Source organism: Podarcis raffonei, chromosome 10, assembly GCF_027172205.1.
Source record: "Podarcis raffonei isolate rPodRaf1 chromosome 10, rPodRaf1.pri, whole genome shotgun sequence".
Lineage (NCBI taxonomy): Eukaryota > Metazoa > Chordata > Lepidosauria > Squamata > Lacertidae > Podarcis > Podarcis raffonei.
This window is the reverse complement of record NC_070611.1, coordinates 73,060,055-73,086,834: the sequence shown is the minus strand read 5'-3', so window position 1 is coordinate 73,086,834 and position 26,780 is coordinate 73,060,055. Positions and strand designations below refer to the sequence as shown.

Here is a 26,780-nt window from a genome sequence, read left to right as displayed (position 1 = left end):
CCCAAGAGATCGCAGGCGCAGAGATAAGAAAAGAAGAATCGTTCCATTGGTCTGGAGAGGTTCACTTCCTGATCTCATGGAGAAGCTGTTTTCAACAGAGTCCAGCGACGGAAGAGCGCAGCTGCATTGCGGCAGCACCAGGCGTTGATATTTTGCATCCCTAATAATTTTGTCAGTAGTGATGTATGGAAGTAAGAGCTGGACCATAAAGAAGGCTGATCGCCGAAGAATTGATGCTTTTGAATTATGGTGTTGGAGGAGACTCTTGAGAGTCCCATGGACTGCAAGAAGATCAAACCGATCCATTCTGAAGGAAATCAACCCTGAGGGCTCACTGGAAGGACAGATCGTGAAGCTGAGGCTCCAAGACTTTGGCCACCTCACGAGAAGAGAAGACTCCCTGGAAAAGACCCTGATGTTGGGAAAGATGGAGGGCGCAAGGAGAAGGGGATGACAGAGGATGAGATGGTGGGACAGTGTTCTCCAAGCTACCAACATGAGTTTGACCAAACTGCGGGAGGCAGTGGAAGACAGGAGTGCCTGGTGTGCTCTGGTCCCGGCGGTCACGAAGAGTCGGACACAACTAAACGACTAAACAACAACAACAATTTTGTCATCCCGTTCCACCACCACCACCACGCTATGCCACTGGACAAATCTGAACGCATGCTCAATGAAGCCAGGGTTTCATCTGCCCTTGCGTGGCCAGGGGTGTAGATCAATTGGTGGAGAACATACCTTGCAAACAGAAGATGCCCAGTTCATTCCCTGACGGCATCTTTAGGTAGGGCTGGGAACGTTTTCTGAAACCCTGGAGAGGCGTGGCTTCCTGCCAGTGTAGGGTCTGACTCAGTACAGTCATACCTCATGTTACGTCTGCTTCATGTTACGTTCTTTCAGGTTACGTCCCACGGCGACCCGGAAGTACCAGAAAGGGTTACTTCCGGGTTTTGCCACTTGCGCATGCGCAGATGCTCAAAATGACGTCACACGCATGCACAGAAGCAGCGAATCCCAACCCACGCATGCGCAGATGTGCTGCTGCGGGTTGTGCTCTTTTCTTTTTTAAAAAAAAATTAATAAATTTTATTAGTATTTTCCAAACAGCAACAACACGAAAGATATCAAAAAATAACAATACACAACACACTAAAATCAACATTCAAAAACTAAAGAAAGCAACAACAAACAAAAAACAAAAAAAACCATCTTACAAGTTAATATTATAAACACTAAAACAACAAGACATTGACTTCCACCAATCCCACAGCACCTCCTTTATCTCTCATTGTGTCTTCCTGTTTTCCTGTTTTCTTTATCATCTCTATCCTAACATCTAGATATAAATCCTTCTTTCATATCCTTTCACTTCACAAGGTTATTCCAGACTCAGCCAGATTTCTGCCCTCGAAGCTTGACTTTTGAGGTATTCATTTAGGCACTCCCATTCCTTTTTTTTACTTCGCTTTTTGGTTTTTGTCTCATTACGTCTGTCAATTTGGCTAATTCTAAGTATTCTGAGAGCTTACATAGCCATTCTCCCCTAGTGGGTAACTGATTCCCTTTCCAGTACTTAGCCACCAGGATTCTTGCTGCAGATGTTGCGCATAAGAAAAATTTAGTTTTGTCTTTTGGAATATCGTCATTTAAAATTCCTAAAAGGAATGCCTCTGGCCTTTTATGATATTATATTCTTAATATTTTCTTTATTTCTTCGTGGGTTGTGCTCTTTTCATGTTGCAAACGGGCCTCCAGAACGGATCCTGTTCGCAACCAGAGGTACCACTGTAAAGCACAGCTACCCCACTCCTGTGTGAGCTTTCTGCCAGAAAATTGATGAACACTCCTCCCGGAAGGGTCCTTCGTCCCAGTCAGGCCTCCTGTTTGTCTCTCTTGCAGCTATTCATTGAGACAATTGCCAAGGAGTCGAGTAAGGGAGTGTGGATTGGGCTCAAAAAGGACGGCCTCACATGGAGATGGCTTGATGGGACACCGTACAATGCAAATAGCAGGCAAGTGTCTGGAGAAACCTCTATACCGTAAAGAAACTCTTCGGTGTTTTCTCCTTCCCACCCTGAAAGCAGCTTACGGAAGGTTGCCTTTCCCCGACTTTAACTTCACAAGAAGCGGGAATAGGGCAGACTCAGAAAACGAGGTTCTCTTGGCATTCTGACGAGAAGCTACCTTGTTCACACCTCCAGTGTGGTGTAGTGGTTAAGAGCGGTAGACTCGTAATCTGGTGAACCGGGTTCGCTTCCCTGCTCCTCCACATGCAGCTACTGGGTGACCTTGGGCCAGTCACACTTCTCTGAAGTCTCTCAGCCCCACTCACCTCACAGAGTGTTTGTTGTGCGGGAGGAAGGGAAAGGAGAATGTTTGCCGCTTTGAGACTCCTTCGGGTAGTGCTAAAAAGGTAAAGGTAAAGGTACCCCTGCCCATACGGGCCAGTCCTGACAGACTCTAGGGTTGTGCACTCATCTCACTCTAGAGGCCGGGAGCCAGCGCTGTCCACAGACACTTCCGGGTCACGTGGCCAGCGTGACAAGCTGCATCTGACGAGCCAGCGCAGCACACGGAACGCCGTTTACCTTCCCGCTAGTAAGCGGTCCCTATTTATCTACTTGCACTTAGGGGTGCTTTCGAACTGCTAGGTTGGCAGGCGCTGGGACCGAGCGACGGGAGCGCACCCTGCCGCGGGGATTCAAACCGCCAACCTTTCGATCAGCAAGTCATAGGCACTGAGGCTTTTACCCACAGCACCACCTGCGTAGTGATAAAGCGGGCTATCAAATCCAAACGCTTCTTCCAGTCAATGCACAGACCGAAACACAATCGTGCTTCGAATTTTGGTCTTGTCCGAATTTCGCAGCACAATTCACCAGCCATTCTAGGCATTCCTGTTTGGATAGGCCTACTACGCAAGGTGCTTGGAAGTTTTGTAAACAAAAATCTGCCCTTTTTCCCCTTATGGGGTACCCAAGAGCCCATATAGAGTCCTTACGTAGGTTCCCTTTTGGTAGGAGAAAATAACAGAGGCCAACCAGAGAATATTGAGAAGCAAAGCAGCTAGTAAGCCTGATCTTTATTGATCTGTTGCAACAGGGTCCTCACTCACCACACGTAGGAGGGAGGAGGAACCCAGAACAAAAGTGTGCCTGCCCTTATATAGACATTTTAAATTCCCTCCCTGGAGTCCAAGACCACCCCCAGAAACATCATACCTACATCACAGAAAGGGCGGTCTACATCAGAAATCTGAGTGCTTTGTTTACCTCCTGTCTGCCAGGTTACCTGTTTAATGGTCACTTGATTGGGTTGCCTGGGGAGCCTGGCCAGTCTTTTGCAATGATAAATACTTAGTTCCTGAGCCAGGTCACAGCCTCACACCCTATTCATACCTTAAATGTGCCCTTAAGACAGGATTTGTGAAGGAAAAGCCAATGGCGAGGTTTCTCCATTTTCCTTTGACCTTGCAGAAGAAACATTTGGTCAGTTTGGGAATCAAAATGGTTTCAGGTTGGTCTTCCTGTGCTGATCTATGTATGTGTTTGGTTGGTACATTTATGAACATTTCATCTATATTTGAGACCTTAAAATTCTTATCACAGAAGGTGGATGCGAGTTCCTTGTAACTTGGATTCTTGCAGTGAGGGAACCGCCAGAAGGCCCTCGGTGCTGGATCTCAGTGTCCAGGCAGAACGATGGGGGTGGAGACGCTCCTTCAGGTATTCTGGACCGAGGCCGTTTAGGGCTTTAAAGGTCAGCACCAACACTTTGAATTGTGTCCGGAAATGTATTGGGAGCCAATGTAGGACTGATTCAAGACCCTTGCCACATTCTGGATTAATTGTAGTTTCCGGGTCACCTTCAAAGGTAGCCCCACATAGAGCACATTGCAGTAGTCCAAGCGGAAGATAACCAGAGCATGCACCACTCTGGCGAGGCAGTCCACGGGCAGGGAGGGTCTCGGCCTGGGTACCAGATGGTAAACAGCTGCCCTGGACACAGAATTGACTTGTGCCTCCATAGAATACAGAAAATGCTCATAAATGTGCAAGGCAAACACACATACATAAGCAGATAAGCCACAGGTCTGAAATAGTACAGGAGGGCAATCCTGAAGCCATCTGGACTCTCCTCAAAGGGCCTCAGATATTTCTCTGCAAGGAAGCTTTCCAATTGTCTTTTCACTTGCAAATCCCATGAACAAAACTTCCTGGAATGTAGTTGTGGCACCCAGAACTGGACACAGGTGTGGTAGTTTGAAAGTAGCTGGACACAGAGGCGGGACGCATCAAATTGCTGAGAAATTTTGTTACGGTGTACAGAACAGAACCAAAGTAGGATTGCAATCTGCACTGACGAACGTTGCCTCTTCTTTTCAGTTACTGGAATGAATTAAGCAAGATCCCTGGGCCAGTACTGGAAGAATGTGTTGAAGTTCTCAATGAATGCAACACTCCAGGCCTCTGCTGGGAAGATGCAGACTGCACTGATCAAAGAAGCCCAGTTTGTGTGATGTTCCCAGACTCAATCTATTTGCCTTAAGCTCTACACAAGAAGGAAAAAATGGACAGAGGACCATTTCATCCCAAGAAAACAAAGGATAACCCAGTCAGCTAGCAGACGCAGAGAGACGGGGAAGGAATCCACTCCGCTTTCTGGCTCTCACACCTTATCAATAATGTTGCTTCCCTAAATTGGGAGACCTTATTTTGAACCCCTCAAAGATGCAGATGATGAAGACCCAAAATAAAACCATTTGCCTCCTCACGTTCTCCTTTCCCAGTTTTCCATCTTTGGGGGAGTTTCCTCACGAGCACCACGAATAATAATATTTTTAAAAAATATTTATCTGGAAATGTCATGTAGCAGGAAAGGAGGAGAAATGCTCTTTGAAGTTCCCCACCAAACCTCTTCGTTGAAATAAATAAAGGAGTGTCTCTCCACTGTGGCGTAGCACGTGTTCCTAATCTGGACAAGACGCCCTTTTAAGATCCATCGAAAGGCGAGAGAGTGTGGTGTAGTGGTGAGAGGGTTGGGCTAGGACCTGGGAGAGACCAGTGTTCGGAGCCCCACTGGGCCTTGAAGCTGACAGGGTGACCTTGAGGGGCCAGTCCCTGGCTCTCAGCCTAACCCATGGGTCAGCAAACTTAAGGCCCGGGGGCCGGATCTGGCCCAATTGCCTTCTGGATCTGGCTCGCGGACAGTCCGGGAATCACTGCGTGGATCTGATTCTGATTGTTCGAGATTCATCATTCTCCACACACACACAGCGGCAGCGCCTCCTCCCTCCCTCCTCCTGGCTTCTCCCCGCCCTGCCTAGAGGAGGAAGGGGTCTAGGCTTTGTGGGTTCCAGCCCCTCTCCAGAGCCCTTTCGTGCACTGCTCATCATCCCTCCACCACCGCCACCGCCAGCCCCTGCTACTCGTAAGACAGGAGCCATGGTTGGCTGAGCGCCCCCTCGAACGGCCGCCATTTAAAGCAGCCCCTATCTGGATGTGCTGAGCCCGGGGGGTAACCCGAGTAACGCAGTCCAGGTCCGGTCCAGAATCCAAGGGTTCCGCTAGGAGTCAGTCCAATGGGGCCAAGGCAGGACATGAGGAAGGAAACCAGGCAAGGTCAGGCACAGAATCAGGCAGGTTCTGGCAAACAGCAACATTGCTCCCACAACCTGGGGCGGGGTCCAGTAGCCTTTTATCTTTGTCGGGGTAATGGCCGGTCCTGGTCCCCCGGCAACTCACCTCCCTGTCTCGCCTGAAGGCGACCACTCCTCCTGTGAGTACTCAGGTCTCTTCAGGGACTCTTCAGGATCAGGCCCCAGCAGATTCATCAGGAGATTCGTGGATATGGGAGGGGTGAAATCTCCTCAGTATTACGGACCACCTCTCCTGGTCTGCCCTGCAGAGGACCTTGGGGTCCATGAATAATCACAGTTTAGAGGTCCCAGGCCCTAAGGAAGTCAGACTATCCTCCACCAGGGCCAGGGCCTTCTCAGTGATGGCTCCGACCTGGTGGAATGCTCTGTCCCATGAAACCAGGGCCCTGCAGGATTTAACCTCCTTCTATCGGGCCTGTAAGACAAAGCTATTCCACCTGGCTTTCAATATGAACTTAGCATGATCTCTTATTCCCCTTCCTTCCCTCCCCCTCCCCTTTTATGAAGATCACTCGCTCTGGGATCCCACAGCTAATTCTCCCCTGGTCTCCTCGTTGGCCCAAATAGGACTAAATTAGCCAGCTAGCCCTGGTGATCATCTAATGTTTATTGGATGGATTTACCCCCTAAATTGATTTTTGAATTCTAAATTTATCGTTACTCACATTTTATACTGTATTTTATGCTGTTTCTTGTTGCATCAATTAAGTGTTTTCAATTTGTTGTTAGCCGCCCTGAGCCCGGTTTCCTGAACCGGGAAGGGCGGGGTATAAAGAAAATTTATTATTATTATTATTATTAAAGAAGAATGAAGTCGCTACATCAGGAAGTAATGGACGTAGGTTTGCAACAGGAGCGGAAAACCTGATTTTTTAAAAAGAAATTGTATTAAATTTAAATAATTTGGACCGATTTGTAAACATGTGGAAAAACAATAAAAAATAATGGGGGGGGGGGGAATCAATAGTCTCAAGACATTCTGAGAAATGAAAATTTATTTACTTTAACGTTCTGGGGACTTCTGAAGGGAAACGGCCACAACACTGCCGTGAGATGGGGGAGAGGAGGGGGTCCTGATCCGACGACATGTTGGGATCACAACCACATACCCACACTTGCTTCTGCGCCTCCTTCTCCTCTTCCACAGCTGCTCAACTCCAGCCAAACCGAAGCGCCGTCTGACACATGACGTAAGCCAATTCCTCACACTCCTGGGAGAAAAGCAATCCGTTTTGGAGGTAGGCGCAGCCCTTGGGAGGCAGCTTTCCATGCCTGCAACACAGAAAGGGAGAAGATGTCGGTTTTTCTTTATCTTAAGGTCAATGGTGCTACTCAGAGGTGCATGTTTGCAGTTTGACCTACTTAGCTGCACACCTGTGGTCTCTCTCTTTTTAAAAAAAATATATATACATTAATTGGTTTTTCCATGTATACATCCTCTAACAACATTTCTCTAACAATTTTCCATATTCCCATTTTGTTTTATTTCCATATTACTCACCCTGTGTGTTGTTTCCCAAAATTTTCCCAATCCATATAATCTTACTTTTTGTTATATACAATTGTGTTCATTTAGTCAAACCCTGCCAATGAGTCCAATTCTTTACGTTGCTTCTTCATATATCTTGTAAATGGTTCCCCTGTCTTGGCTGGGGAGGGCGGGGTATAAATAAAATTATTATTATTATTATTATTATTAAAGTCTTTGTTATCCTTTTCATGTAATTTATCTGTTAATTTTGCCAGTTCGGCATGTTCCGTAATTTATGCACAAGTGATGGCTTGCAGTTTTTGACAGTTACGTTTCTGAAAATAAAACTAAGCAAAGATATTGTGGACAGCCTTTTATTTCTACGCAGGGCCGTCTTTACCACTGGGCGTAGTGGAGCGGCAAGCCAGGGCGCCAAGCAGTGGAGGACGCTAGGCGGAGAGTCCGGGGAGAGTCCGGGGAGGGGAGAGCGGGGAGGTAAGCGAGGCAGACCGGGGGCTTGGTGCCTGCGCACCTCCAGCGCCCGTCGGAGGCGGGAAGGCTTCGGGTGTTTTCCCGCGGTCCAGAGCTCTCTCCGCTGGCTTCGCAACACACCACCTCCTCAGCTGCGTGGTGTGTGCTTGCATCCCAAGCTCTGCACATACCGTATTTTCCGCTCTATAAGACGCACTTTTCCCCTCCTAAAAAGTAAGGGGAAATGTGTGTGCGACTGATGGAGCGAATGCAGGCAGGAGGCTCTGCTCAGTGCTCCCTTTAAAGAGCCGCGTGGAGCATGTGTGCGGTTCTTGCTGCACACACGCTCCGTGTGCTCTTTAAAGGGAGCGCGGCTCTTGGGGGCTCCCATTGCCCAGGAGAGGCTGCGCACAGCCAAGCAAGAAGCCAGGACAGCCAGCGAGATCGCTGCGCTGCGATCCCCCTGACTGTCCTGGCTTCTTGCTTAGCCGCACGCAGCCTCCCCAGTCCGGGATTGGCTGCATGCGGCTATCCCATAAGCCAGGGCTGCCAGCTGGATCAGTGCACAGCGATCCCACTTGCTCTCCTGGCTTCTAGGATTCAGAATATATATTTTTTTCTTGTTTTCCTCTTCCAAAAACTAGGCGCGTCTTATGGTCTGGTGCGTCTTATGCAGCGAAAAATACGGTAATAGACGTGACTCTATCATTGCTCCCCCTGTCCACTCTACCTTGAAAGATCCCCGCGCTTGAGGCTACACACTGCAACTGTTGCCTCCTCCAGCACCCCTCCCTCCTTCTCCACCACTTTGCACGGAGCCTGCCTCCTCCCACTGCCCCTCCATGGTTTATTGAATATTTACAAGTACAGTGGTTCTCGGACGGCTTATTTCCTGAACAAATCGGCTCTCGAGTGCCGCAAGTAAGTGTTCCGGTTTGCGAACGATTTGTGGAAGCCGAACATCCGACGCGGCTTCCGTTTGAGTGCAGGAAGCTCCTGAAGCCAATCGGAAGCCATGCCTTGGTTTTTGTACGGTTTGGGGAGGCGAACGGACTCCCGGAACGGATTCTGTTTGGGAACCAAAGTACCACTGTAAACTGTAAACAGATAAGAACACTGGCAGGATTATTGTAATAACCTCCAGTTTTATAAGAGTACAGTGGTGCCTCGCAAGACGCAATTAATTCGTTCCGCAAGTTTTTTCTTCTTGCGAGTTTTTCGTCTTGCGAAGCACGGTTTCCCATCGGAATGCATTGAAAATCAATCAATGCGTTCCTATGGAAACCGCCTTCAGACCAGGTCCGGGGACAGTCTGTCCCTCGACCTCTTCTGAAGGCTGGGGGGGGGGGGACAAGGGCTTTTCTTCCCACCGCCAGCCTTCAGAAGGCTGTTCTGAAGGCTGGCGGTGGGAAGAAAAGCCCTTCTCCCCACCTCCCACCCCGCAAGCTCCGGGGACAGGAGGGCTTTCCTCCCGACTGCCAGCATTTTAAAAGCCCCCGGGACAGCAGAGACTTCTCCGCTGCCCCGGGGCGATCTGAAACTGCTGGCGGGCGGCAGCGAACGCTGCGCTGCCGCCCGCCAGCATTTTAAAAGCCCCCAGGACAGCGGAGACTTCTCCGCTGCCCCGGTGCGATCTGAAACTGCTGGCGGGCGGCAGTGAACGCTGCGCTGCCGCCCGCCAGCATTTTAAAAGCCCCCGGGACAGCGGAGACTTCTCCGCTGTCCCGGGGCGATCTGAAAATGCTGGCGGGCGGAAAATGCTGGTCCAGGACCTCTTCTGAAGGCCGGCGGTGGGCCAAAGTCTTTGCTCCCCCCCGCCTGCCTTCAAAAGCCGTCGGGATAGCGGAGAAACGCGCTGCGCTTCTCTGCTATCCCAGGAAGGCAGGCGGGGGGGAGCAAAGACTTTTGTCCCCCGCCGGCCTTCAGAAGAGGTCCAGGACCTCTTCTGAAGGCTGGCGGAGATTTCCCTATGGGCTTTCTTCTTGCGAAGCAAGCCCATAGGGAAATTCGTTTTGCGAAGCACCTCCAAAACGGAAAACTCTTTCGTCTTGCGAGTTTTTCATTTTGCGAGGCGTTCGTCTTGTGAGGCACCACTGTATATATTTAAAGTAGATGAATAAATGAGCAAATTCAGTTAATTTGAAATATACAGAAAATATAAAAAATAATAATTAAGGAACCACAGAAAGAAAGGGAAGGAAGTCGAGTTTTGAAATATTAAAACGCGCTTTTTAACATGTTAAAGGTGTGCTTTCCTTAATGAGGCCTCTCGCCGCTGGTGCCTTTCCACCTTTCGGCTACTGTTCGCAAACCGGGACACTACTTCCGGTTTTGCTGAGTTCGCATACCAAATAGTTAGTAAACAGGGCTGTTCTTAAACCAAGATACCACTGTACTGAAATGTATAAAATTGAAAATCATAAATATAATGATGATGATGATGAAATATAGCTTAATAATGAGTACCCAATCTTGTGACAAATGAGTTAGGGAGTAAGGGGATGCCAGAGTCACTTACATTTTGGGGTCATAGAGAGAGCCATCTGCCCATTTCCATTGCTTCGTGACGACGTCGTACGTCAGGCCCATCCAAAATTTGTAGTATTTATTCTTGCCACGGTGCTGGCGGAAATGTTTCTTTGATTCAAACCTCAGAAAGTTCTGCAAGGCAAAGCCACAAGCACCCTGCCTTCAGGAGGGAAGATACACCACTGCCTTTCAACCTAATTTTCAAAAACCCAAGTATGTGAGCTGTCAGTTCAAGACCCCGGCAAGAGAAATCTGCCTCTCTTCCCTTGCAACCAGCTCAGCAAAAAACGGGAGGAGAGGAACAATGGGATGGCAGAAAGCAATAAGGCAGGGGTCGGCAAGGCTTACTGGGCATGGGCCGGATCACTCCCACAGAGATCCTCTTGAGCTCCCATTTCCTTGACCTCTGAAGTGAGGGCGTTCCACAGGGCGGGTGCCACCACCGAGAAGGCCCTCTGCCTGGTTCCCTGTAACTTGGCTTCCCGCAGGGAGGGAACCACCAGAAGACCCTCAGAGCTGGACCCCAGTGTCCAGGGCAGAACGATGGGGGTGGAGACGCTCCTTCAGATATACTGGACTGAGGCCGTTTAGGGCTTCAGGCCTTGAGATTGGTATTTTTACTTGTAACAGTACCTATCGGGTTTCTGTTTTTTAAAAAAATCGCTGATTATTCTCTAAGGACACAGTCCAGTCATCAAATGGGTTGCTTTAAAGGTATAATACTGTATATTTCGCTCTATAAGACGCACCCGACCATAAGACGCACCTAGTTTTAGAGGAGGAGAACAAGAAAAAAAATATTCTCTCCCTCTCTGCTCAGCGCCTCTCCAGCAAAGAGAAGCCAGGAAAGCAAGAGGGATCAGTGCGCACCGATCCCTCTTGCTCTCCTGGCTTCAGCGAAAGCTGCGCAGCCTGCATTCGCTCCGTAAGACGCACACACATTTCCCCTTACTTTTTAGGAGGGGAAAACGTGTGTCTTATAGAGCGAAAAATACGGTATATGGTGGGGGCACAGCTGAACTACTGCTACGTGATATGGGGGTGAGGCATGGGGAGGGGGGGACCCTGAAGCTATCGAGCCTTGCCCATCTCCATCCCGGCAGCGAACCGGACAAGCCCCAGTACCATCTGTTCTGTGTCGTTGTGGATGGCGGCCAGGGAGGAGAACTCGTCTCTGCAGAAGCCCATGCTGGAACGCCAGCCCATCTTCCTTTCTCGGAAAAGGTAGCAGGAATCTTTGTGCTGCAACCACTGCATCTTGCACACACTGCAGTTGATAGCTAAAGGGGGGGTGGTTGTGCATGAAAAGCTTGACAGTTGTACAGAAGTATCATTTATCCCCCTTCCCTATCCCTAAATGGGCCAAAAGGTGGGCGCAGGACATAGGTCATAACATTATGTTTGCTGACTGGGAGCAGTTGTGGACCACCGGTATGAAGTTTACGGCATGTAATGCCTTAAAGGAGAATATTATGAAAATGATTTACAGGTGGTACATGACCCCAGTTACGCTTGCAAAAATTTATCACCTGGCTGACAACAAGTGTTGGAAATGTAAAGAAGCTGAGGGAACATTCTTTCATCTTTGGTGGACATGCCCAAAGGTTAAGGCTTACTGGGAAATGATATATAATGAACTGAAGAAGGTATTTAAATTTACCTTTCCAAAGAAACCAGAGGCCTTCCTTTTGGGCATAGTCGGCCAATTGGTGCCAAAGAAAGACAGAACATTTTTTATGTACGCAACAACAGCAGCAAGAATACTTCTCGCTAAATATTGGAAGACACAAGATTTGCCCAATGTGGAAGAGTGGCAGATGCAAGTGATTGATTACATGGAGATGGCAGAAATGACCGGCAGAATCCGAGACTTGGGAGAAGAGTTGATGGAAGAGGACTGGAAAAAGTTCAAGGATTATCTACAGAAATATTGTAAAATGTTTGAATGTTAAAATGATGTGGGATGTGAAGGTAACATGGCATTTGGGACATGGTTAAAAGAGGTATGAAAAAAGAATTTTAAAAAAGAGAAGGGGGGTATGACTAGAATAATATTATGTCAAAGTATATAAAGTGGAGTAAAGGACCAAGATAAGAGAAATTAGAGACATAATAAGTGGGAATATATAATTATAAACGAGGTTTGAAAGAGGGTTAGAATTTGCTGAATTTGACGGAATAAAGAGGAATACAAAAAAGGGAGATGCAAGGAGGTCAGGAAAGAGGGATATAGAACCTTGAAATTTAAAAGTGGATTCTTTTTCTTTTTCTTTTCTTTATTAAGTGTGTATTTTCTGTTTTCTGTTTTGATATATGTGTTTGTTTGATTTCTATGTTTTGTAAAATTCCAATAAACATTTATTAAAAAAAAAAAACTAAATGGGCCAAAAGGGTGACAGGCAGTGCCGGATTTACGTATAAGCTAAACAAGCTATAGCTTAGGGCCCCGCTCTCTTGGGGGCCCCCCCCAAAAAATTTAATGAAAAAAAAACTGAGCATACATTTCCAAAATATAAGATAAAAACAAATAAAATAAAACCTACATACAGTTAGAGCTTAGTAATTATTTTACTATTAATATACAGCCATACCACGGGTTACAGACGCTTCATGTTGAGCTTTTTCGGGTTACAGACACGCCAAACCCTGGAACAAGTTACTTCTGGGCTTCAGCGGCCGTGCATGTGCAGAAGCACTAAATTGCTCTTTGTGCATGCGCAGAAGTGCCAAATCGCAACCAGCCCATGCGCAGATGCGCCGCTGCAGGTTGCGAACATGCATCCCGCATGGATCACGTTCGCAACCTGAGCATCCACTGTACTCCTTCTTACTTGTATTTCACTATTAATATGTTGTTGTTGTTTAGTCGTGTCCTCCTCTTCGTGACCCCCTGGACCAGAGCACGCCAGGCACTCCTGTCTTCCACTGCCTCCCGCAGTTTGGTCAGACTCATGTTTGTAGCTTCGAGAACACTGTCCCACCATCTCGTCCTCTGTTCTCCCCTTCTCCTTGTGCCCTCCATCTTTCCCAACATCAGGGTCTTTTCCTGGGAGTCTTCTCTTCTCATGAGGTGGCCAAAGTATTGGAGCCTCAGCTTCACGATCTTCTTAATTGTATTTCAATTCAACCATTTCTTTGATAAAATACATTTTTTGTCATGTGCAAATGGCTTGAGATACCTATGAGGTCCATCAATGACCATATAGCATTTATTCAACACACAAAAATCAGTGACAATTTGTTGTTGACAAAGGACAGCTGGACATATAAAGGGCCCCATTACCTTCAGGAGCTTAGGGCCTCATGAAACCGAAATCCGGCCCTGGAGATGTTCGTTGCAATAGCTGGAGGTTCCAGGAGGTGCAAGGAGATCAGAAGATCTCCACGGTTCTTTGTTGGCTTGTGGTTCCTTTTACTGCAAATTACAACAATTCTGTCCAGAGTGTCCTATATATTACACCCTATCTGTAAATGGACAAATCACTAGAACTGGCACCAATAATTTCTTTCTTACTAAAAACTTTTCCCATTTGCAATCCTTGGCCGTTGTTTCTCCTGTGATACGATTTATTATTATTTTTTAAAATGAACGAATGAATAAACTGGTTTAAGAGAAGGGGGAGACACAACAATGCCCCCATCTACCTTTGCCGATCTGTAGCTGCCTCAGAATTTCAGTCAGGATGATGATCTGTAGCTCCAGCACGTCCTTGTGACTCTCGGCCTGTTTCGACAGCTTGTCCACTTCAAAAGAGAACCAAAGACAAGACAGGTTGAGTGGACTGAAGACCCAAATTCATCCGTGCCATTCTCACAAAGCCCCTGAGAAGCACAGGCTGTCTCTGTGAAAAACATAGCTGTCAACATTTTCCCTTTCTTAAGGGAAATTCCCTTATTCTGAATAGGATTCCTCAGAAGAAAAGGGAATACTTGACAGCTATGGTGAAGAAGCATCCCTGGTTTTGAACCCATTGGTTCATTTGATGACTGAAATATACTCGGAGTCAAGTATGGATTTCATGCTCTTTATTCAGCTCATAGTGGTGAGGAGGAATGGAAATTCCCCCAGAATGTCTGCTTTATATACATTATTTACACAATGGGCCTCATGTGATTGGCTAATTCCAGGATTCACCTGTAGGCCAATCTGGTTGCAGATTCACTTCCACCTGGAGCTGGATTGGGTGGCTCCTGTGGACCAATCAGACTGCTGCATTCTGGACCCTATTGTTCCAGGACCAATCAGACTGCTGCATTCTGGACCCTATTGTTCCAGGACCAATCAGACTGCTGCATTCTGGATCCTATTGTTCTAGGACCAATCAGACTGCTGCATTCTGGACCCTATTGCTCTAGGACCAATCAGACAGCTGCATTCTGAATCCTATTGTTCTAGGACCAATCAGACTACTGCATTCTGAATCCTATTGTTCTAGGACCAATCAGACTGCTGCCTTTTGGATCCTATTCAACTCAGTACATAACAATGACCTAACCGTGCCCCGATGACCCAGAAGGATCCCACGGTTTATAACAGGGGTCGGCAAACTACGGCTCCCGGACTGGATCAGGCTCGCCAGGGTTCTAAACCCGGCCCACCGGCGCCCGGCAATTGCCCTGGCGCTGCAGACAGAGTGAGCAGTGGGGCGCGCAATCGTTTCGGCTCGGGCAGCTCCACGTGGCGATGCAGCCTCGCTGAGGAGTCGGGAATTACTCACTGCGGGTAGGGCCTTTCCCGGGAGGGGCTGTGTGCAAGTGGGCGCAGGAGGAGCCCAAGTCCCTTTCTGTTGTGGGAAACATCTCAGGCGGCACCTCTCTAGCCGTTGCCGCCTCTATTTCTCCTCCGAAAGGGGAAGGAGCAGGAGGCGTGGAGGCGCGCATGGCTTCTTGGGTTGGGGTCCCTCAGCTGGGAAGGGAGGCTTTGCGCTGCCTGTCGGAGCAGCCCCGATCCCATTCCTACTTGTGTGAAAGCAATAGGGGGCAAGTAGCTCTCGGTTAGGCAGCGTGAAGCCTCCCTTCCCATCGAAGCAGCCCCAATCCCATTCCTACTTGGTGCATTTTAAAAAAAAAGTTAAATTTAATTTAAATCCCTTGTGGGGGGCTGGACAATATTTTTTTTGGGGGGGAAATAATGAACGAATTCCTATGCCCCACAAATAACCCAGAGATGCATTTTACATAAAAGGACACATTCTACTCATGTAAAAACACGCTGATTCCCCGACCGTCTGTGGGCTGGACTGAGAAGGCGATTGGGCTGGATCCGGCCCCCAGGCCTTAGTTTCCCTACCCATGCCTTAAGCCAGGGGTCAGCAAACTTTTTCAGCAGGGGGCTGGTCCACTGTCCCTCAGACCTTGTGGGGGGTCAGACTATATTTTGGAAAAAAATAAGAATGAACAAATTCCTGTGGCCCACAAATAACCCAGAGATGCATTTGAAATAAAAGCACACATTCTACTCATGTAAAAACATGCTGATTCCCGGACCATCCGTGGGCCGGATTGAGAAGGCGATTGGGCCGCATCCGGCCCCTGGGCCTTAGTTTGCCTACCCATGCCTTAAAGTAAAGGTAAAGGGACCCCTGACCATTAGGTCCAGTCGCGGACGATTCTGGGGTTGCAGCGGCACTCATCTCGCTTTATTGGCTGAGGGAGCTGGCATACAGCTTCCGGGTCATGTGCCCAGCAGGACTAAGCCGCTTCTGATGAACCACAGCAGAAACGCCGTTTACCTTCCCGCTGGAGCGGTATCTATTTATCTACTTGCACTTTGACGTGCTTTCGGACTGCTAGGGTGGCAGGAGCAGGGACCGAGCAACGGGAGCTCACTCCGTCGCGGGGATTCGAACCTCCGACCTTCTGATCGGCAAGTCCTAGGCTCTGTGATTTAACCCACAGCACCACCCGCATCCCCTACCCATGTCTTAAGCCAACACAAAAACGAGGTTCGTGTTTTTCTTTAAGGTAAAGGGACTCGGTCAGCCCCTTCCCTCTCGCTTGCTTACCTTGGAAGCACATAAGTGTCACCAGCGTGGCCAGAATGGCAGAGGTGAGCAGGACGCCAAAGGTGGCCGAGCGCCAGTAACTGGTGTCTTGGAAATGGGAAGGAAAGAGACAGGTGTGAGAGGAGGAAATCCCAGGTTGCCAGGGAGATTGGTCTCTTGAGAATGAAGGTACGCAGGCATCTCAAGCCGCCGAGATATGGCGAGGGAGGGAGATACGGCCAAGCGCATGGGCTGCATGCAGGACTCCAGTTCGATCCTGGCAGCTGGCAGCATATGATGTGAAATGCTCCCCTCTGCTGCAAGTCTGAGTTGGCAACACTGGGCTAGATGGAAGAGCTCCAAAGTTTCCGGGTTCGGCCCATCCTAAACATACAGAGAGCTAGAAATGGCGCATGGTTTTGGTTTCCTGATGCCCAGGTCCGCCATATGCCCTGCGTTGTAACTCACGAGGTGCCCCATCTGCTTACAGATCTGAGTAGGAGGAGAGCCCTGATGGATCAGCCCACGTTTCCGTCAAATGCAACCTCATGTTTCCAAATGGGACAGTTCCACCCGCCCAGTTTGCACGCACACAAAACCCAGTATCTCACACTGGTATACTGGGCACGGAAGGCTCCAATGCGCTCCAATAGGCCGTGATAAACATCTCCCTGCTACATACCCTCCAACATTTCTCCGAGGAAAATAGGGACATCCTATTCTACATCAGGAAGCTTCTCCCGCAAAAATAAATAAAATTTTATTATATTATTTAAAAAAGAGAGTCCTCTTTATGCTGAAAATAAAATACCTGCACCGATCGAGAGCCCTTCCTACAATTTTGAAGGAAAAGGTCGCCTTAAATTCTTTATTTGTGATGCTTCAAAGAGGCAACCATTTCTTAGCAGTGTCGATTCCTTTCTTGTCAAGCCTTTATAGGTCAACTCAAATGTAAGTCCCACAATATTCGATGGAGCTTACTCCCGTGTAGCTGGGTAAAGACTGTGCAGCCTTACACTGAAATCCTAAGGATTTTTTCCAGATTGGCAAAAATGTACAAAAATTGTTATAATGTATGTTGGAGATGCAACAACAGGGCAGGAACCTTTCTACATATGTGGTGGGAGTGCAAAGAGATAGTAGGATTCTGGGAAAATATCTATAATGAACTGAAAAATATGTTTAGATTTTCATTTGGGGAAAAACCAGAATCCTTTCTCCTAGGTATCATGTCAGAGGAAATAAAAAGAATGGTCAGACCAATATTTACGGTATGTATGCAACTACGGCGGCAAGGTTATTGATTGCCAAAATTTAGAAAAGCAACAGCATCCAAACCAAAACAGACTGGTTATCTAAAATGATGGAATACTTCCATATTGCCGAACTAACAGGGAGGATAAGAGGAGATAATGGGTACAAAAAGTGAATAAGGAGTGGGCTATCTTTAAGGAGTACATCAACATTTATGTGGGAAAAGTAGAATTTCTGACAGATACTGAGTGAATCCAGAAAATGATTAGAGTGAAAGGAGAGTAAAGTTAAGATACAAGAAGAGATTAAAGAAATAATGAAATGCGTTTAATCTAGTTGGAAAAATAAAGTAGCGTAACAAGAACGGCTGGAAGTCAAGTCACGTGGTGGGTGTCCATATGGAGTAGGTATATTGATATAGGTAGGTATTATATAGAGTAATGTAGGTATGTTTTATGTTATGAAAGTTAGGTAGTGTGTTGTGTACGTGTATTGTGTAAATGTATATGTATGTGTTTTATATGTTAATAAAATAAAAAGGGGAAAAAATGAAATCCTAAGGATTTTTACTCTGACCTGAGTTCTACTCCCTTTGAGGATTTACTCTCTCCTGATCATTCTCACAGTTTCTATTAATAATAATAATAATAATAATAATAATAATAATAATAATAATACTATTATTTTCTGCCTTTTTCCCTGACAAATCACAGCTAAAATTTTATTTCATTCCATTTATCCGCAGAAGGCGTTGCACACGATCCCTTCCCTCGCCCATTCTTTGCAACAACCCAGAGAGGGAGGCGAGGCGGAGAGGTTGCAACTGGCTCAAGGCGGCCGGCGTCAATGCGCCTACAACGTCTGCATGTGCGCCGAGATCAAATGGTTGGAGGATGGATGGCGGCTAACAGATTGAGGTTGAATCCTGAGAAGACAGAAGTACTGTTTCGGGGGGACAGGGGGCTGGCAGGTGTGGAGGACTCCCTGGTCCTGAATGGGGTAACTGTGCCCTTGAAGGACCAGGTGCGCAGTCTGGGAGTCATTTTGGACTCACAGCTGTCCATGGAGGCACATGTCAATTCTGTGTCCAGGGCAGCTGTCTACCAGCTCCATATGGTACGCAGGATGAGCCCCTCCCTGCCCACAGACTGTCTCGCCACAGTGGTGCATGCTCTAGTTATCTCCCGCTTGGACTACTGCAATGCACTCTATGTGGGGCTACCTTTGAAGGTGACCTGGAAACTGCAATTAATCCAGAATGCGGCAGCTAGACTGGTGACTGGGAGCGGCGGCCGAGACCATATAACACCGGTCTTGAAAGACCTACATTGGCTCCCAGTACGTTTCCGAGCACCATTCAAAGTGTCCCAGGATTAAGGCGTTCTGGGAAATGATATATAATGAATTGAAAAAGGTATTTAAATATACCTTCTTGAAGAAACCAGAGGCCTTTCTCTTGGGCATGGTCGGCCAAGTGGTGCCAAAGAAGGATAGAACTTTTTTTATGTATGCTACAACAGCAGCAAGGATACTCATTGCAAAGTATTGGAAGACGCAAGATCTACCCACTCTGGAAGAATGGCAGATGAAATTGATTGACTGTATGGGACTGGCAGAATTGACGAGCAGAATCCATGACCAGGGAGAAGAGTCGGCTGAAGAAGATTGGAAAAAATTCAAGGACTATTTACGGAAATATTGTAAAATTTAAGAAAGTTAGATGGTGTTGGATTGAAATTGAGAGGTTTCGAGCTGCAATGATATATAAGAACATAGATGGGGGGGAAAAGGGTTTGAAAAGTAAGGTAATGTTACAAGCTGTAATGCTTTAAATGAAGGATTTGCTGAACAAATAATCTTAATTGGGATACAAGAAGGAGAAGTATGAGGAGGTCTGAGAAATTTGTTATTTAAAAGTATGGTTTATGAATTTTATGCTTTTGTTTAATGTTTTTGTTTGTTTTGTTTGTTTGTTTGTTTGTTTAAAAAATTGGAAAACTTAATAAATATTCTTTAAAAAAACCCACAAAGTGTTGGGGCTGACCTTAAAAGCCCTAAACGGCCTCGGTCTAGTATATCTGAAGGAGTGTCTCCACCCCCATTGTTCTGCCCGGACACTGAGGTCCAGCTCCGAGGGCCTTCTGGCGGTTCCCTCACTGAGAGAAGGAAAGCTACAGGGAACCAGGCAGAGGGCCTTCTCGGTAGTGGCACCTGCCCTGTGGAACACCCTCCCTTCAGATGTGAAGGAAATAAGCAGCTATCTTATCTTTAAAAGACATCTGAAGGCAGCCCTGTTCAGGGAAGTTTTTAATATTTAACGCTGTCCTGTTTTAAACACTTGATTGGGAGCCGCCCAGAGTGGCTGATGGGCGGGGTATAAATAATAAATTATTATTATTATTATTATTATTATTATTATTATTATTATTATTATTACGGGAGAAGCTTCCTGGCGCGGAACAGGGCACCCCCGTTTTCGCCGGAGAAACGTGGCAAAGGTATGCACCCTTTCCAAAAGTCGGAATTTCTTGCCAAGGTGCCCAAAAATTTAGCTCATCTATCAGCCTGCATGGCGGAAGATTAGCCACAGGGCGGTCTTTTCCGCCAGGACGGAGAGCTCTGCGCCCTAAGAGCATGGGGAGATTGCCTTAAAAAGATGTTCAATTGTTTTTGTATGCCGCAACTGCAGCGAGAATTTTACTTGCCCAAAATTGGAAATCACAGAAAATACCAACATTGGAAGACTGGCAGAGGAGGATGTTGGACTTTTTGGAGCTGGCTGACCTTACTGGATGAATCCGCGTTCAGAAAGAGGAGGAACATCAAGAAGAATGGAAGAAATTTAAGGAATATTTAGTAAAACGTAATAATACAACGTAAGTGGAAATACTTGCAAGTGCTAAATTTGGTTTAGGATTAAATTATGTTGAATTGTATAAAATGATGGATTGAGAATATTACGAAAAGAAAGGAAGTTAGTCATTTGAACAAGTAAATTTTATTAGAAAGTGGATATTGGAAAACTGCTAAAATGAGATTGAATGAAAATCAGTTAGGAAGGATTTGAGGAAGTCACCCAATAATTGAATGCAATTTGGAGTTTTAACTGTAAGAAGCTGTGAATGTATGTTTGTTTTTCTTTTTATATGTTTGTTATTTTGTGTTGTGTTAAATCTGGAAAATTAATCAAAAAATTTTTGAAAAGAAAGAGCATGGGGTTGAATTTTGGTGTATATCATTTTAACGGTTTTCCAAAACCAGTCTTCTTATGAAATTAACTTAATCACTTAACATCTTTCTTTCTTTCCAATTCAGCATGAAACATATTAATTCATCGCATTACGTCTTTAAATCCTAAGCCTATCTGTTCTTTGCAAGCTTTTCCAATTAGTTGAATTTAACATATTTAACTAAATAGTCTTTAAATTTCGTCTGTTCTTCCTGGTAATCCTCCTCCTTCTGATCACAGACTCTGCCAGCCAGGTCAGCTAGCTCTGAAAAACCCATCATCTTCATGAGCACGGCCATCTTCTCAAGCCAAGCTGTGGCAGGGAGTTCCACAGGCCTGCCGCGCGCTCCTTGCTTCCTGAGGTCTTAGATATATGGTAATGTTCATAACCGCACGTACATAGATCAGCACAGGAAGACCGACCTGAAGCCATTTTGATTCCTAAACTGAGCAAATGATTTCTTTGCAAGGTCAAAGTGGAAAAGCCTCCCCATTGTCATTTCCTTCACAAATCCTGTCTTAAGGGTATGTCTGTCTTTGAATAGGGTGTGAGCCTGTGACCTGGCTCAGGAACTAAGTATTTATCATTACAAAAGACTGGCCAGGCTCCCCAGGGTATCCAATCAAGTGACCATTAACAAGTAACCTGCCAGACAGGAGATAAAAAACGCACTCAGATTTCTGTTGTAGACCACCTTTTCTGTGATGTAGGTGTGATGTATCTGAGGTGTGGTCATAGGTTACACCCCTTCTGTGATGTATGTATGATGTTTCTGGGGGTGGTCTTGATCTACAGTGGCAATTTCAAAAGTTTTTATAAGGCCTTGCGCGCCATTTTTCGGGGTTCTCCTCCCTCCTGCGTGTTGCAACAGATCAATGAAGATCAAGCTTACTAGCTGCTTTGCTTCTCAATATTCTCTGGTTGGCCTCTTATTTTCTCCTACCAATAGGGAACCTATGTAAGGACTCTATAAGGGTTCTTGGGTACCCCATAAGGGAAAAAGGGAAATTTTTGTTTACAACAGGCTCGGCCGCCTTCCTCCTCACCCTCTTCATCCTCCAGGCGTTTTCTGCTGGCGATGGTGACCCGCGACCTGTCGGGAGTGTTAGAGCGGAAAGAGCGCGCCGAGCGGGCGACCTTGAGCATGGGTCTTCCGGGGAGCGCCTTCCGGCGACCGCACCTGCCCCCAAAAACACCCCCCAAATAAACCTCCCGAGGAACAAGGAGAGTCTTTGTGGCCCCCAAAAAAGGGTTCAGGCACCCTGCAAGGCTGAACCGCGGCCTAAAGGCGCCCGCCTTTCGCACTCGGCACCAGGGAAAGGGAACAGGCCACCGCTCCCCAGGAAGACTTGCTTGGAAAGAGGGGCTTCTCCTCCTGGGGGGCTTCAGGGCAGAGCCACAAGGGGGGGCAGCCTCAGGCTGGGGAAAGGGAGGCAGGATGGGAGTTGTAGTTCCCAGGCGCAGGTGAATCCCTCAGGGCGTTGAATCTGGTGGGGTGGCGGACTCCATTTCCCACAATGCACCCCTGCGGCCCCACAAAAATAAATTCCTCAGGGCCTCAAATCTGGCGGGGGGGGCGGATGAGGGACTACGTTTCCCACAACGCACCTCTGCGGCCCCACAGAAGGCGAAAAAACAAACAACCCCCCCCAAAAAAACACACAAAAAAACCTCAGCAACACTGGGTTAAAGTTTAATAATAATAATAATAATAATAATAATAATAATAATAATAATAATAATTTATTTATACCCACTCTGGGCAGCTGCCAACCGAATATTAAAAACACGATAAATATATCAAGCATTAAAAACTTCCCTAAATGAGAGAGAGCGCTGAAATAGATTCAATAAAATAAACGAATAAATAAGTGAGGAATGGTGACTAAACAAACAGCTGATAAAGAGTGAAATGAAAACGGCAATCAATCAATCAATAAATGACGATTGCAAGCAAATAAACCACAAATAATGACGAATGAATAAATAAATACATAACGACCGATGGAGCAATAAAATGAAGAATGAATAGACGAAATCGGTGGTTTCGTTCATGGGGTTTGCCGCTTGCTCTTATCTTGCACCACGAAGATAAGACTTGCAAAACCCACGAAAGCAAAAAACGGAAAGTCCTTTAAAAAGATGCATCAAATGAATGACTGGATGCAAAGTGGGAGAAATGCATTTATTTAAAACAAAACCGTCCGGCTTCTAAAAGGCCAGCGACAACAGTGAAAGGCCAAAGGCCGGGTTGCAGGAGAGAGTTTTTCTGGGTTATTTTGGTTTTTTTTTAATGTCCATGCCAAAATAAAGGGTGGGGGTGGGGAGAAGAAAAGGGCAACGTGAGGAAAAACTCCATTTAATGCTACAAAACGCCGTTTGGGGCCTTCCAGAAACGGCAGCCATTTTGTGCCCCTTCATGGCCTCCTGGCAGCCATTTTGTGAAGCCACGTCAGCCATGTTTCGATGGGCGCTTGCATCAAATTCTCAAATTTAAAAATGTCCCCCTTTCCCGCCAAAGGGACCTGTGAATTTCTCCTCTTATTGTGGGGTCTATCCCTGAGAGAGGGAAAAAACTTATCTAAAGGATCCTAAAAGATTTTTGGAAGTGGGACCCCTAAGGGTCATCCATCCCAACCCCGGTCCATGCAGAAACCTTGGCAACATGGCTCTCTGGGATGTCCCGAAACCTTGGCTTCCCCAGCTTTATTTATTTTATTTTTTCAGTTCCTACATCAATTCATTACAATTAACCTATTCTAACAATATACAAATAGTAATAGAAAATTACTGAACATCACTTTTGACTTACGGAAGTTTTCATATTACACTTTTAGCTCTTTATCGCTTTCTTAACGTATCAAAAAGAGAAAGACCAAGACAGGAGACACACACACACAAAAAGGAAAAATAAGAGGAAAAAGAAGGGGGAAAAGGAAAAAGAAGACAAAACAAAACAAACACATTTGGCTTCCGATTAGACTCATTGTGAAGGGACAGGGAAGGTATTCCCTGTATTTTATATTTAAGTAAATTGCTCTGCTCTGATAAATTGTTTTCTAAAGTAAACTGCTCTGTTAAAATTGCATATTATCCTGCTTTGCTGAATTGGGAAGAGGCCCACTTCCTCTTTCTGCCGGCTAGCAGACAGCGAGCAGCGGCTTTGCAGAAAGGCCAGCTTCCTCTTTCTGCTGGCTAGCAGGGAAGCCCATTTCCTGTTTTTTCTCTCAGCTAAGTAGAAACTGCAGTACTCTTTGCACATGCTCTCTGATGCAGTAATGCAAGAGAAGAACACACGAACAAGGGAAGGAGGGGCGTTTAGATAGCCATATGCCATATAAGGAAGTAAGCTAAAACTTGCCAGCTGATTGGAGAAGGTTTTGGGGAAGCTTGGGGGAGGGAAGGGTGTTTTCAAGGTATAAGAAAGTTTGCAAATGTGAAATTGGGCGTAGCCAGTCTTTGGAGAGGACTCCACTGGCTGCCTCTGCGCAGATCTCAATAAATCTCTTTTCTCTGACCAAGAAGTCTCTGGAATTGTTTTTCCCCTCTGGCCACGGGGTTGGCGGACCGCTGGACCTCCGGGTACTGCTAATCTAAGGCTTCATTTTGGGGGCTCGTGTCCGGGATGGGTCCCCACCCCACGAAAGGTGGACCGAGGGGCCAGACTCGACCGGGTGAGCAACCGGGACCAGCGCTCGCAATCTCCAGCGCGCACCCTGCCAGTTCGTAGGGGGAGATCGCCACGCTGTGCCTGAGCCGAGACACCCAGTCGGGAGAGAAAAGAGGACGGCCGAAGGAGGGGTCCGCAGCGGAACAGGTAAGCCCAAGGGAAAGGGCGTGGTAGGAAGCCTGATCAGCTTCCCCTGGCCGTGAGCAGTAGAGTGCCGCCAGGAAAGGGTCTGGCTGTGAGCAGTAGAGTGCCGCCAGAAAAGGGATAAAGGGTCTGGCTGTGAGCAGTAGAGTGCCGCCAGAAAAGGAACAAAGGAACTGGCCGTGGCAATAAGGTGCCGCCCCGCCAGACGGGAAAAGGGAAAAGGGGAAACAGAGGTGGCAGTAGAGTGCCGCCAGTAAGGTTGGGGAAAGGGGAAACAGAGGGAAAATTATTTTGGTGTGTTTTGTGTGTTGCATGTTGGGTGTTTTGTATGTTGCATGTCAGATACTCCAGTGGCTGAATTGTCAAGTGTGGGCCGGGGCTTAGCGTCCCCTTGGCCGAGCGATTGCAGGGCTGTGCATTTCTTAGCAACGCGAGTTCGCCAAGTCACAGTCTGTAGTGGTTGGTGTGTGAAAGGATCTTAAGCCCGGTTAGGAGCGGAGTATCTGAAAAAAAATGGGGTCTGGGGAAAGCTAACGTAGTCCTCTGAAATGTTTTTTAACCAACTGGAAAGCAGCTACGAAGCATGATGATTGGGTTCAAATTGAGAAGAGAGAGGATGAGGACATTATGTGAGGTTGATTGGCCCACCCAAGGAACTAATTGGCCCTTGGAGGGCAGATTTAATTTGCAACTAATCAACCCACTATATCAAAATATCTTGAACGTCCACCCAGACCAGATCCCTTATATTTCTACCTGGAAAATCAATGTAGAAAAGAATCCACCGTGGCTGAAAGCCTGCCGAGGCGACGCCCCACAAAATACAATTTGTGCAGTCTGACCGGCAGGGAAGTCAGAAAAGCCCCCGGTGATATCAGAGCCGGAAGGAGAGGAAGGAGAGGAAGGAGAAGAGGGGGAAGTCATTAAACCGCCGCCACCCTATGCTCCACCAGCTGCCCCTCTAGCGAATCCCCCAGGCCCAGGGCCCCAGGACCAGGGAGGAGCCGGCCCTCAGCCTGAACCCTCCAAGGTTGATGAATTAGAGAGCAAAGAGGAAGAGAATGATGAGGAGTTTATGAAGGGACTAATTGAGTTAGCAAAGAAAGGAAAAAAGGTGGACATTGAGATTGCAACAGTATGTACAACCCTATGCGAAAGAAGTGGATGTTAGTTCCCATTTGTTGGCAGCAGCAGGATGTTTCCCAACACAAGGGAAGAAATGGCAGAAGAAATGGATAGAAGCAGCAACCAGGGCGTCCCTCCATAAGTCCCATAAGGCACAGAAAAAGGGTGGGACTGCAATGATGCCTCTACGCAGAGTGTATGACCCACCAGCCCCCCAGGACAGGGTGGGGAAGCACCACCATGCACTTATACAGTCCAACATGTGCCTTTTTCAAGTGCTGATGTGTGCAATTGGAGAAATTAGAACCCTACCTTTGAGGAGAACCCAGATGATATTGCCAACGCCCCATTATAAAGGCTGCCTTTGTAGCTCAGGCAGCGTCCGATATTCGCCAAAAGAAAAAATCCAAAAGCATGAGGGGTGCATTGACCATGGGCTGCAATGGATGTTGAAGTTAGCTCAAACCACTTACAATCAGAGAGATGAGGAAGCCCAGAGAAAAAAGGAGAAGTATCAAACAAGGAAGTTGATGGCATTACAGACTACCACACCCACCCCTCAGGAAAGAGGAAGTGCCCGGGGAGGAGGGCGAAGCCGTCTTGGAAGGAATCAGTGCGCCATCTGCCGACAGGAAGGGCACTGGAAGAGAGAATGCCCTATTCTATTATTAGGAAGAGATTTGTTGGTAAAGTTGCAAGCCCAAATTATTTTTAAGCCATCGGAGAAGCCACATTGTCCACTATGTCACTTGGGGAACTGGTTGTGGAGGCACCCCTGAGGGAGTACTGGCGCCTCATGATGATAAAAGAAGAGGAGGGACCCATCCCCGCCAGTATTCTGGAACAAGTGAACCCCCCAGGAATGGCAAAGAATATCCCACCAATAATTGTGAAGCCCAAGCCATTTGTCAATCCTGTTGCAGTAAATAAGTATCCCATCCCACGAAGGGCAACTGAAGGAGTGTGGGTGCATCTAGAGCGACTGCTCCAACATAGGATCTTGAGGCAATGCCAATCACAGTGAAACACCCCTTTGTTACCAGTGAAGAAAGGAAGCAGGCTATTATCCTGATACCAGAGCCAAAGAACTGCAGAGAACTCCGTGGCTTTCTGGGGTCTGCAGGATTTTGTAGGATATGGATATTTAATTACAGCATCATTGCCAAGCCTTTACATGAGTCAACCAGAGGAACTGAGAGAGACCCCTTTGTTTGAGGCACAGAACAACAGCAAGCCTTCGTGG

The 26,780-nt window shown here is 47.0% G+C and overlaps 2 protein-coding genes across 2 annotated transcripts in view; one reads left to right on the top strand and one right to left on the bottom strand.

The window, feature by feature from the left end:
- Positions 1–4,773, top strand: part of LOC128421655 (C-type lectin domain family 4 member A-like) — a 44,254-nt gene extending 39,481 nt beyond the window's left edge. Inside the window, exons 8-9 of the mRNA XM_053404688.1 lie at positions 1,900–2,012; positions 4,386–4,773. Coding sequence (XP_053260663.1) covers positions 1,900–2,012; positions 4,386–4,548 — 276 coding nt within the window. The 3' untranslated portion in view covers positions 4,549–4,773. The remainder of the gene's footprint in view (positions 1–1,899; positions 2,013–4,385) is intronic.
- A 1,863-nt stretch (positions 4,774–6,636) lies between these two features.
- LOC128421657 (C-type lectin domain family 1 member A-like) overlaps positions 6,637–26,780 on the bottom strand; it is a 25,818-nt gene continuing 5,674 nt past the window's right edge. Inside the window, exons 2-7 of the mRNA XM_053404690.1 lie at positions 21,645–21,778; positions 16,136–16,222; positions 13,776–13,874; positions 11,256–11,410; positions 10,120–10,262; positions 6,637–6,931 (exon numbers count right to left, since the gene is read on the bottom strand). Of these exons, the coding sequence (XP_053260665.1) occupies positions 6,811–6,931; positions 10,120–10,262; positions 11,256–11,410; positions 13,776–13,874; positions 16,136–16,222; positions 21,645–21,744 (705 nt within the window). The 5' untranslated portion in view covers positions 21,745–21,778 and the 3' untranslated portion in view covers positions 6,637–6,810. The remainder of the gene's footprint in view (positions 6,932–10,119; positions 10,263–11,255; positions 11,411–13,775; positions 13,875–16,135; positions 16,223–21,644; positions 21,779–26,780) is intronic.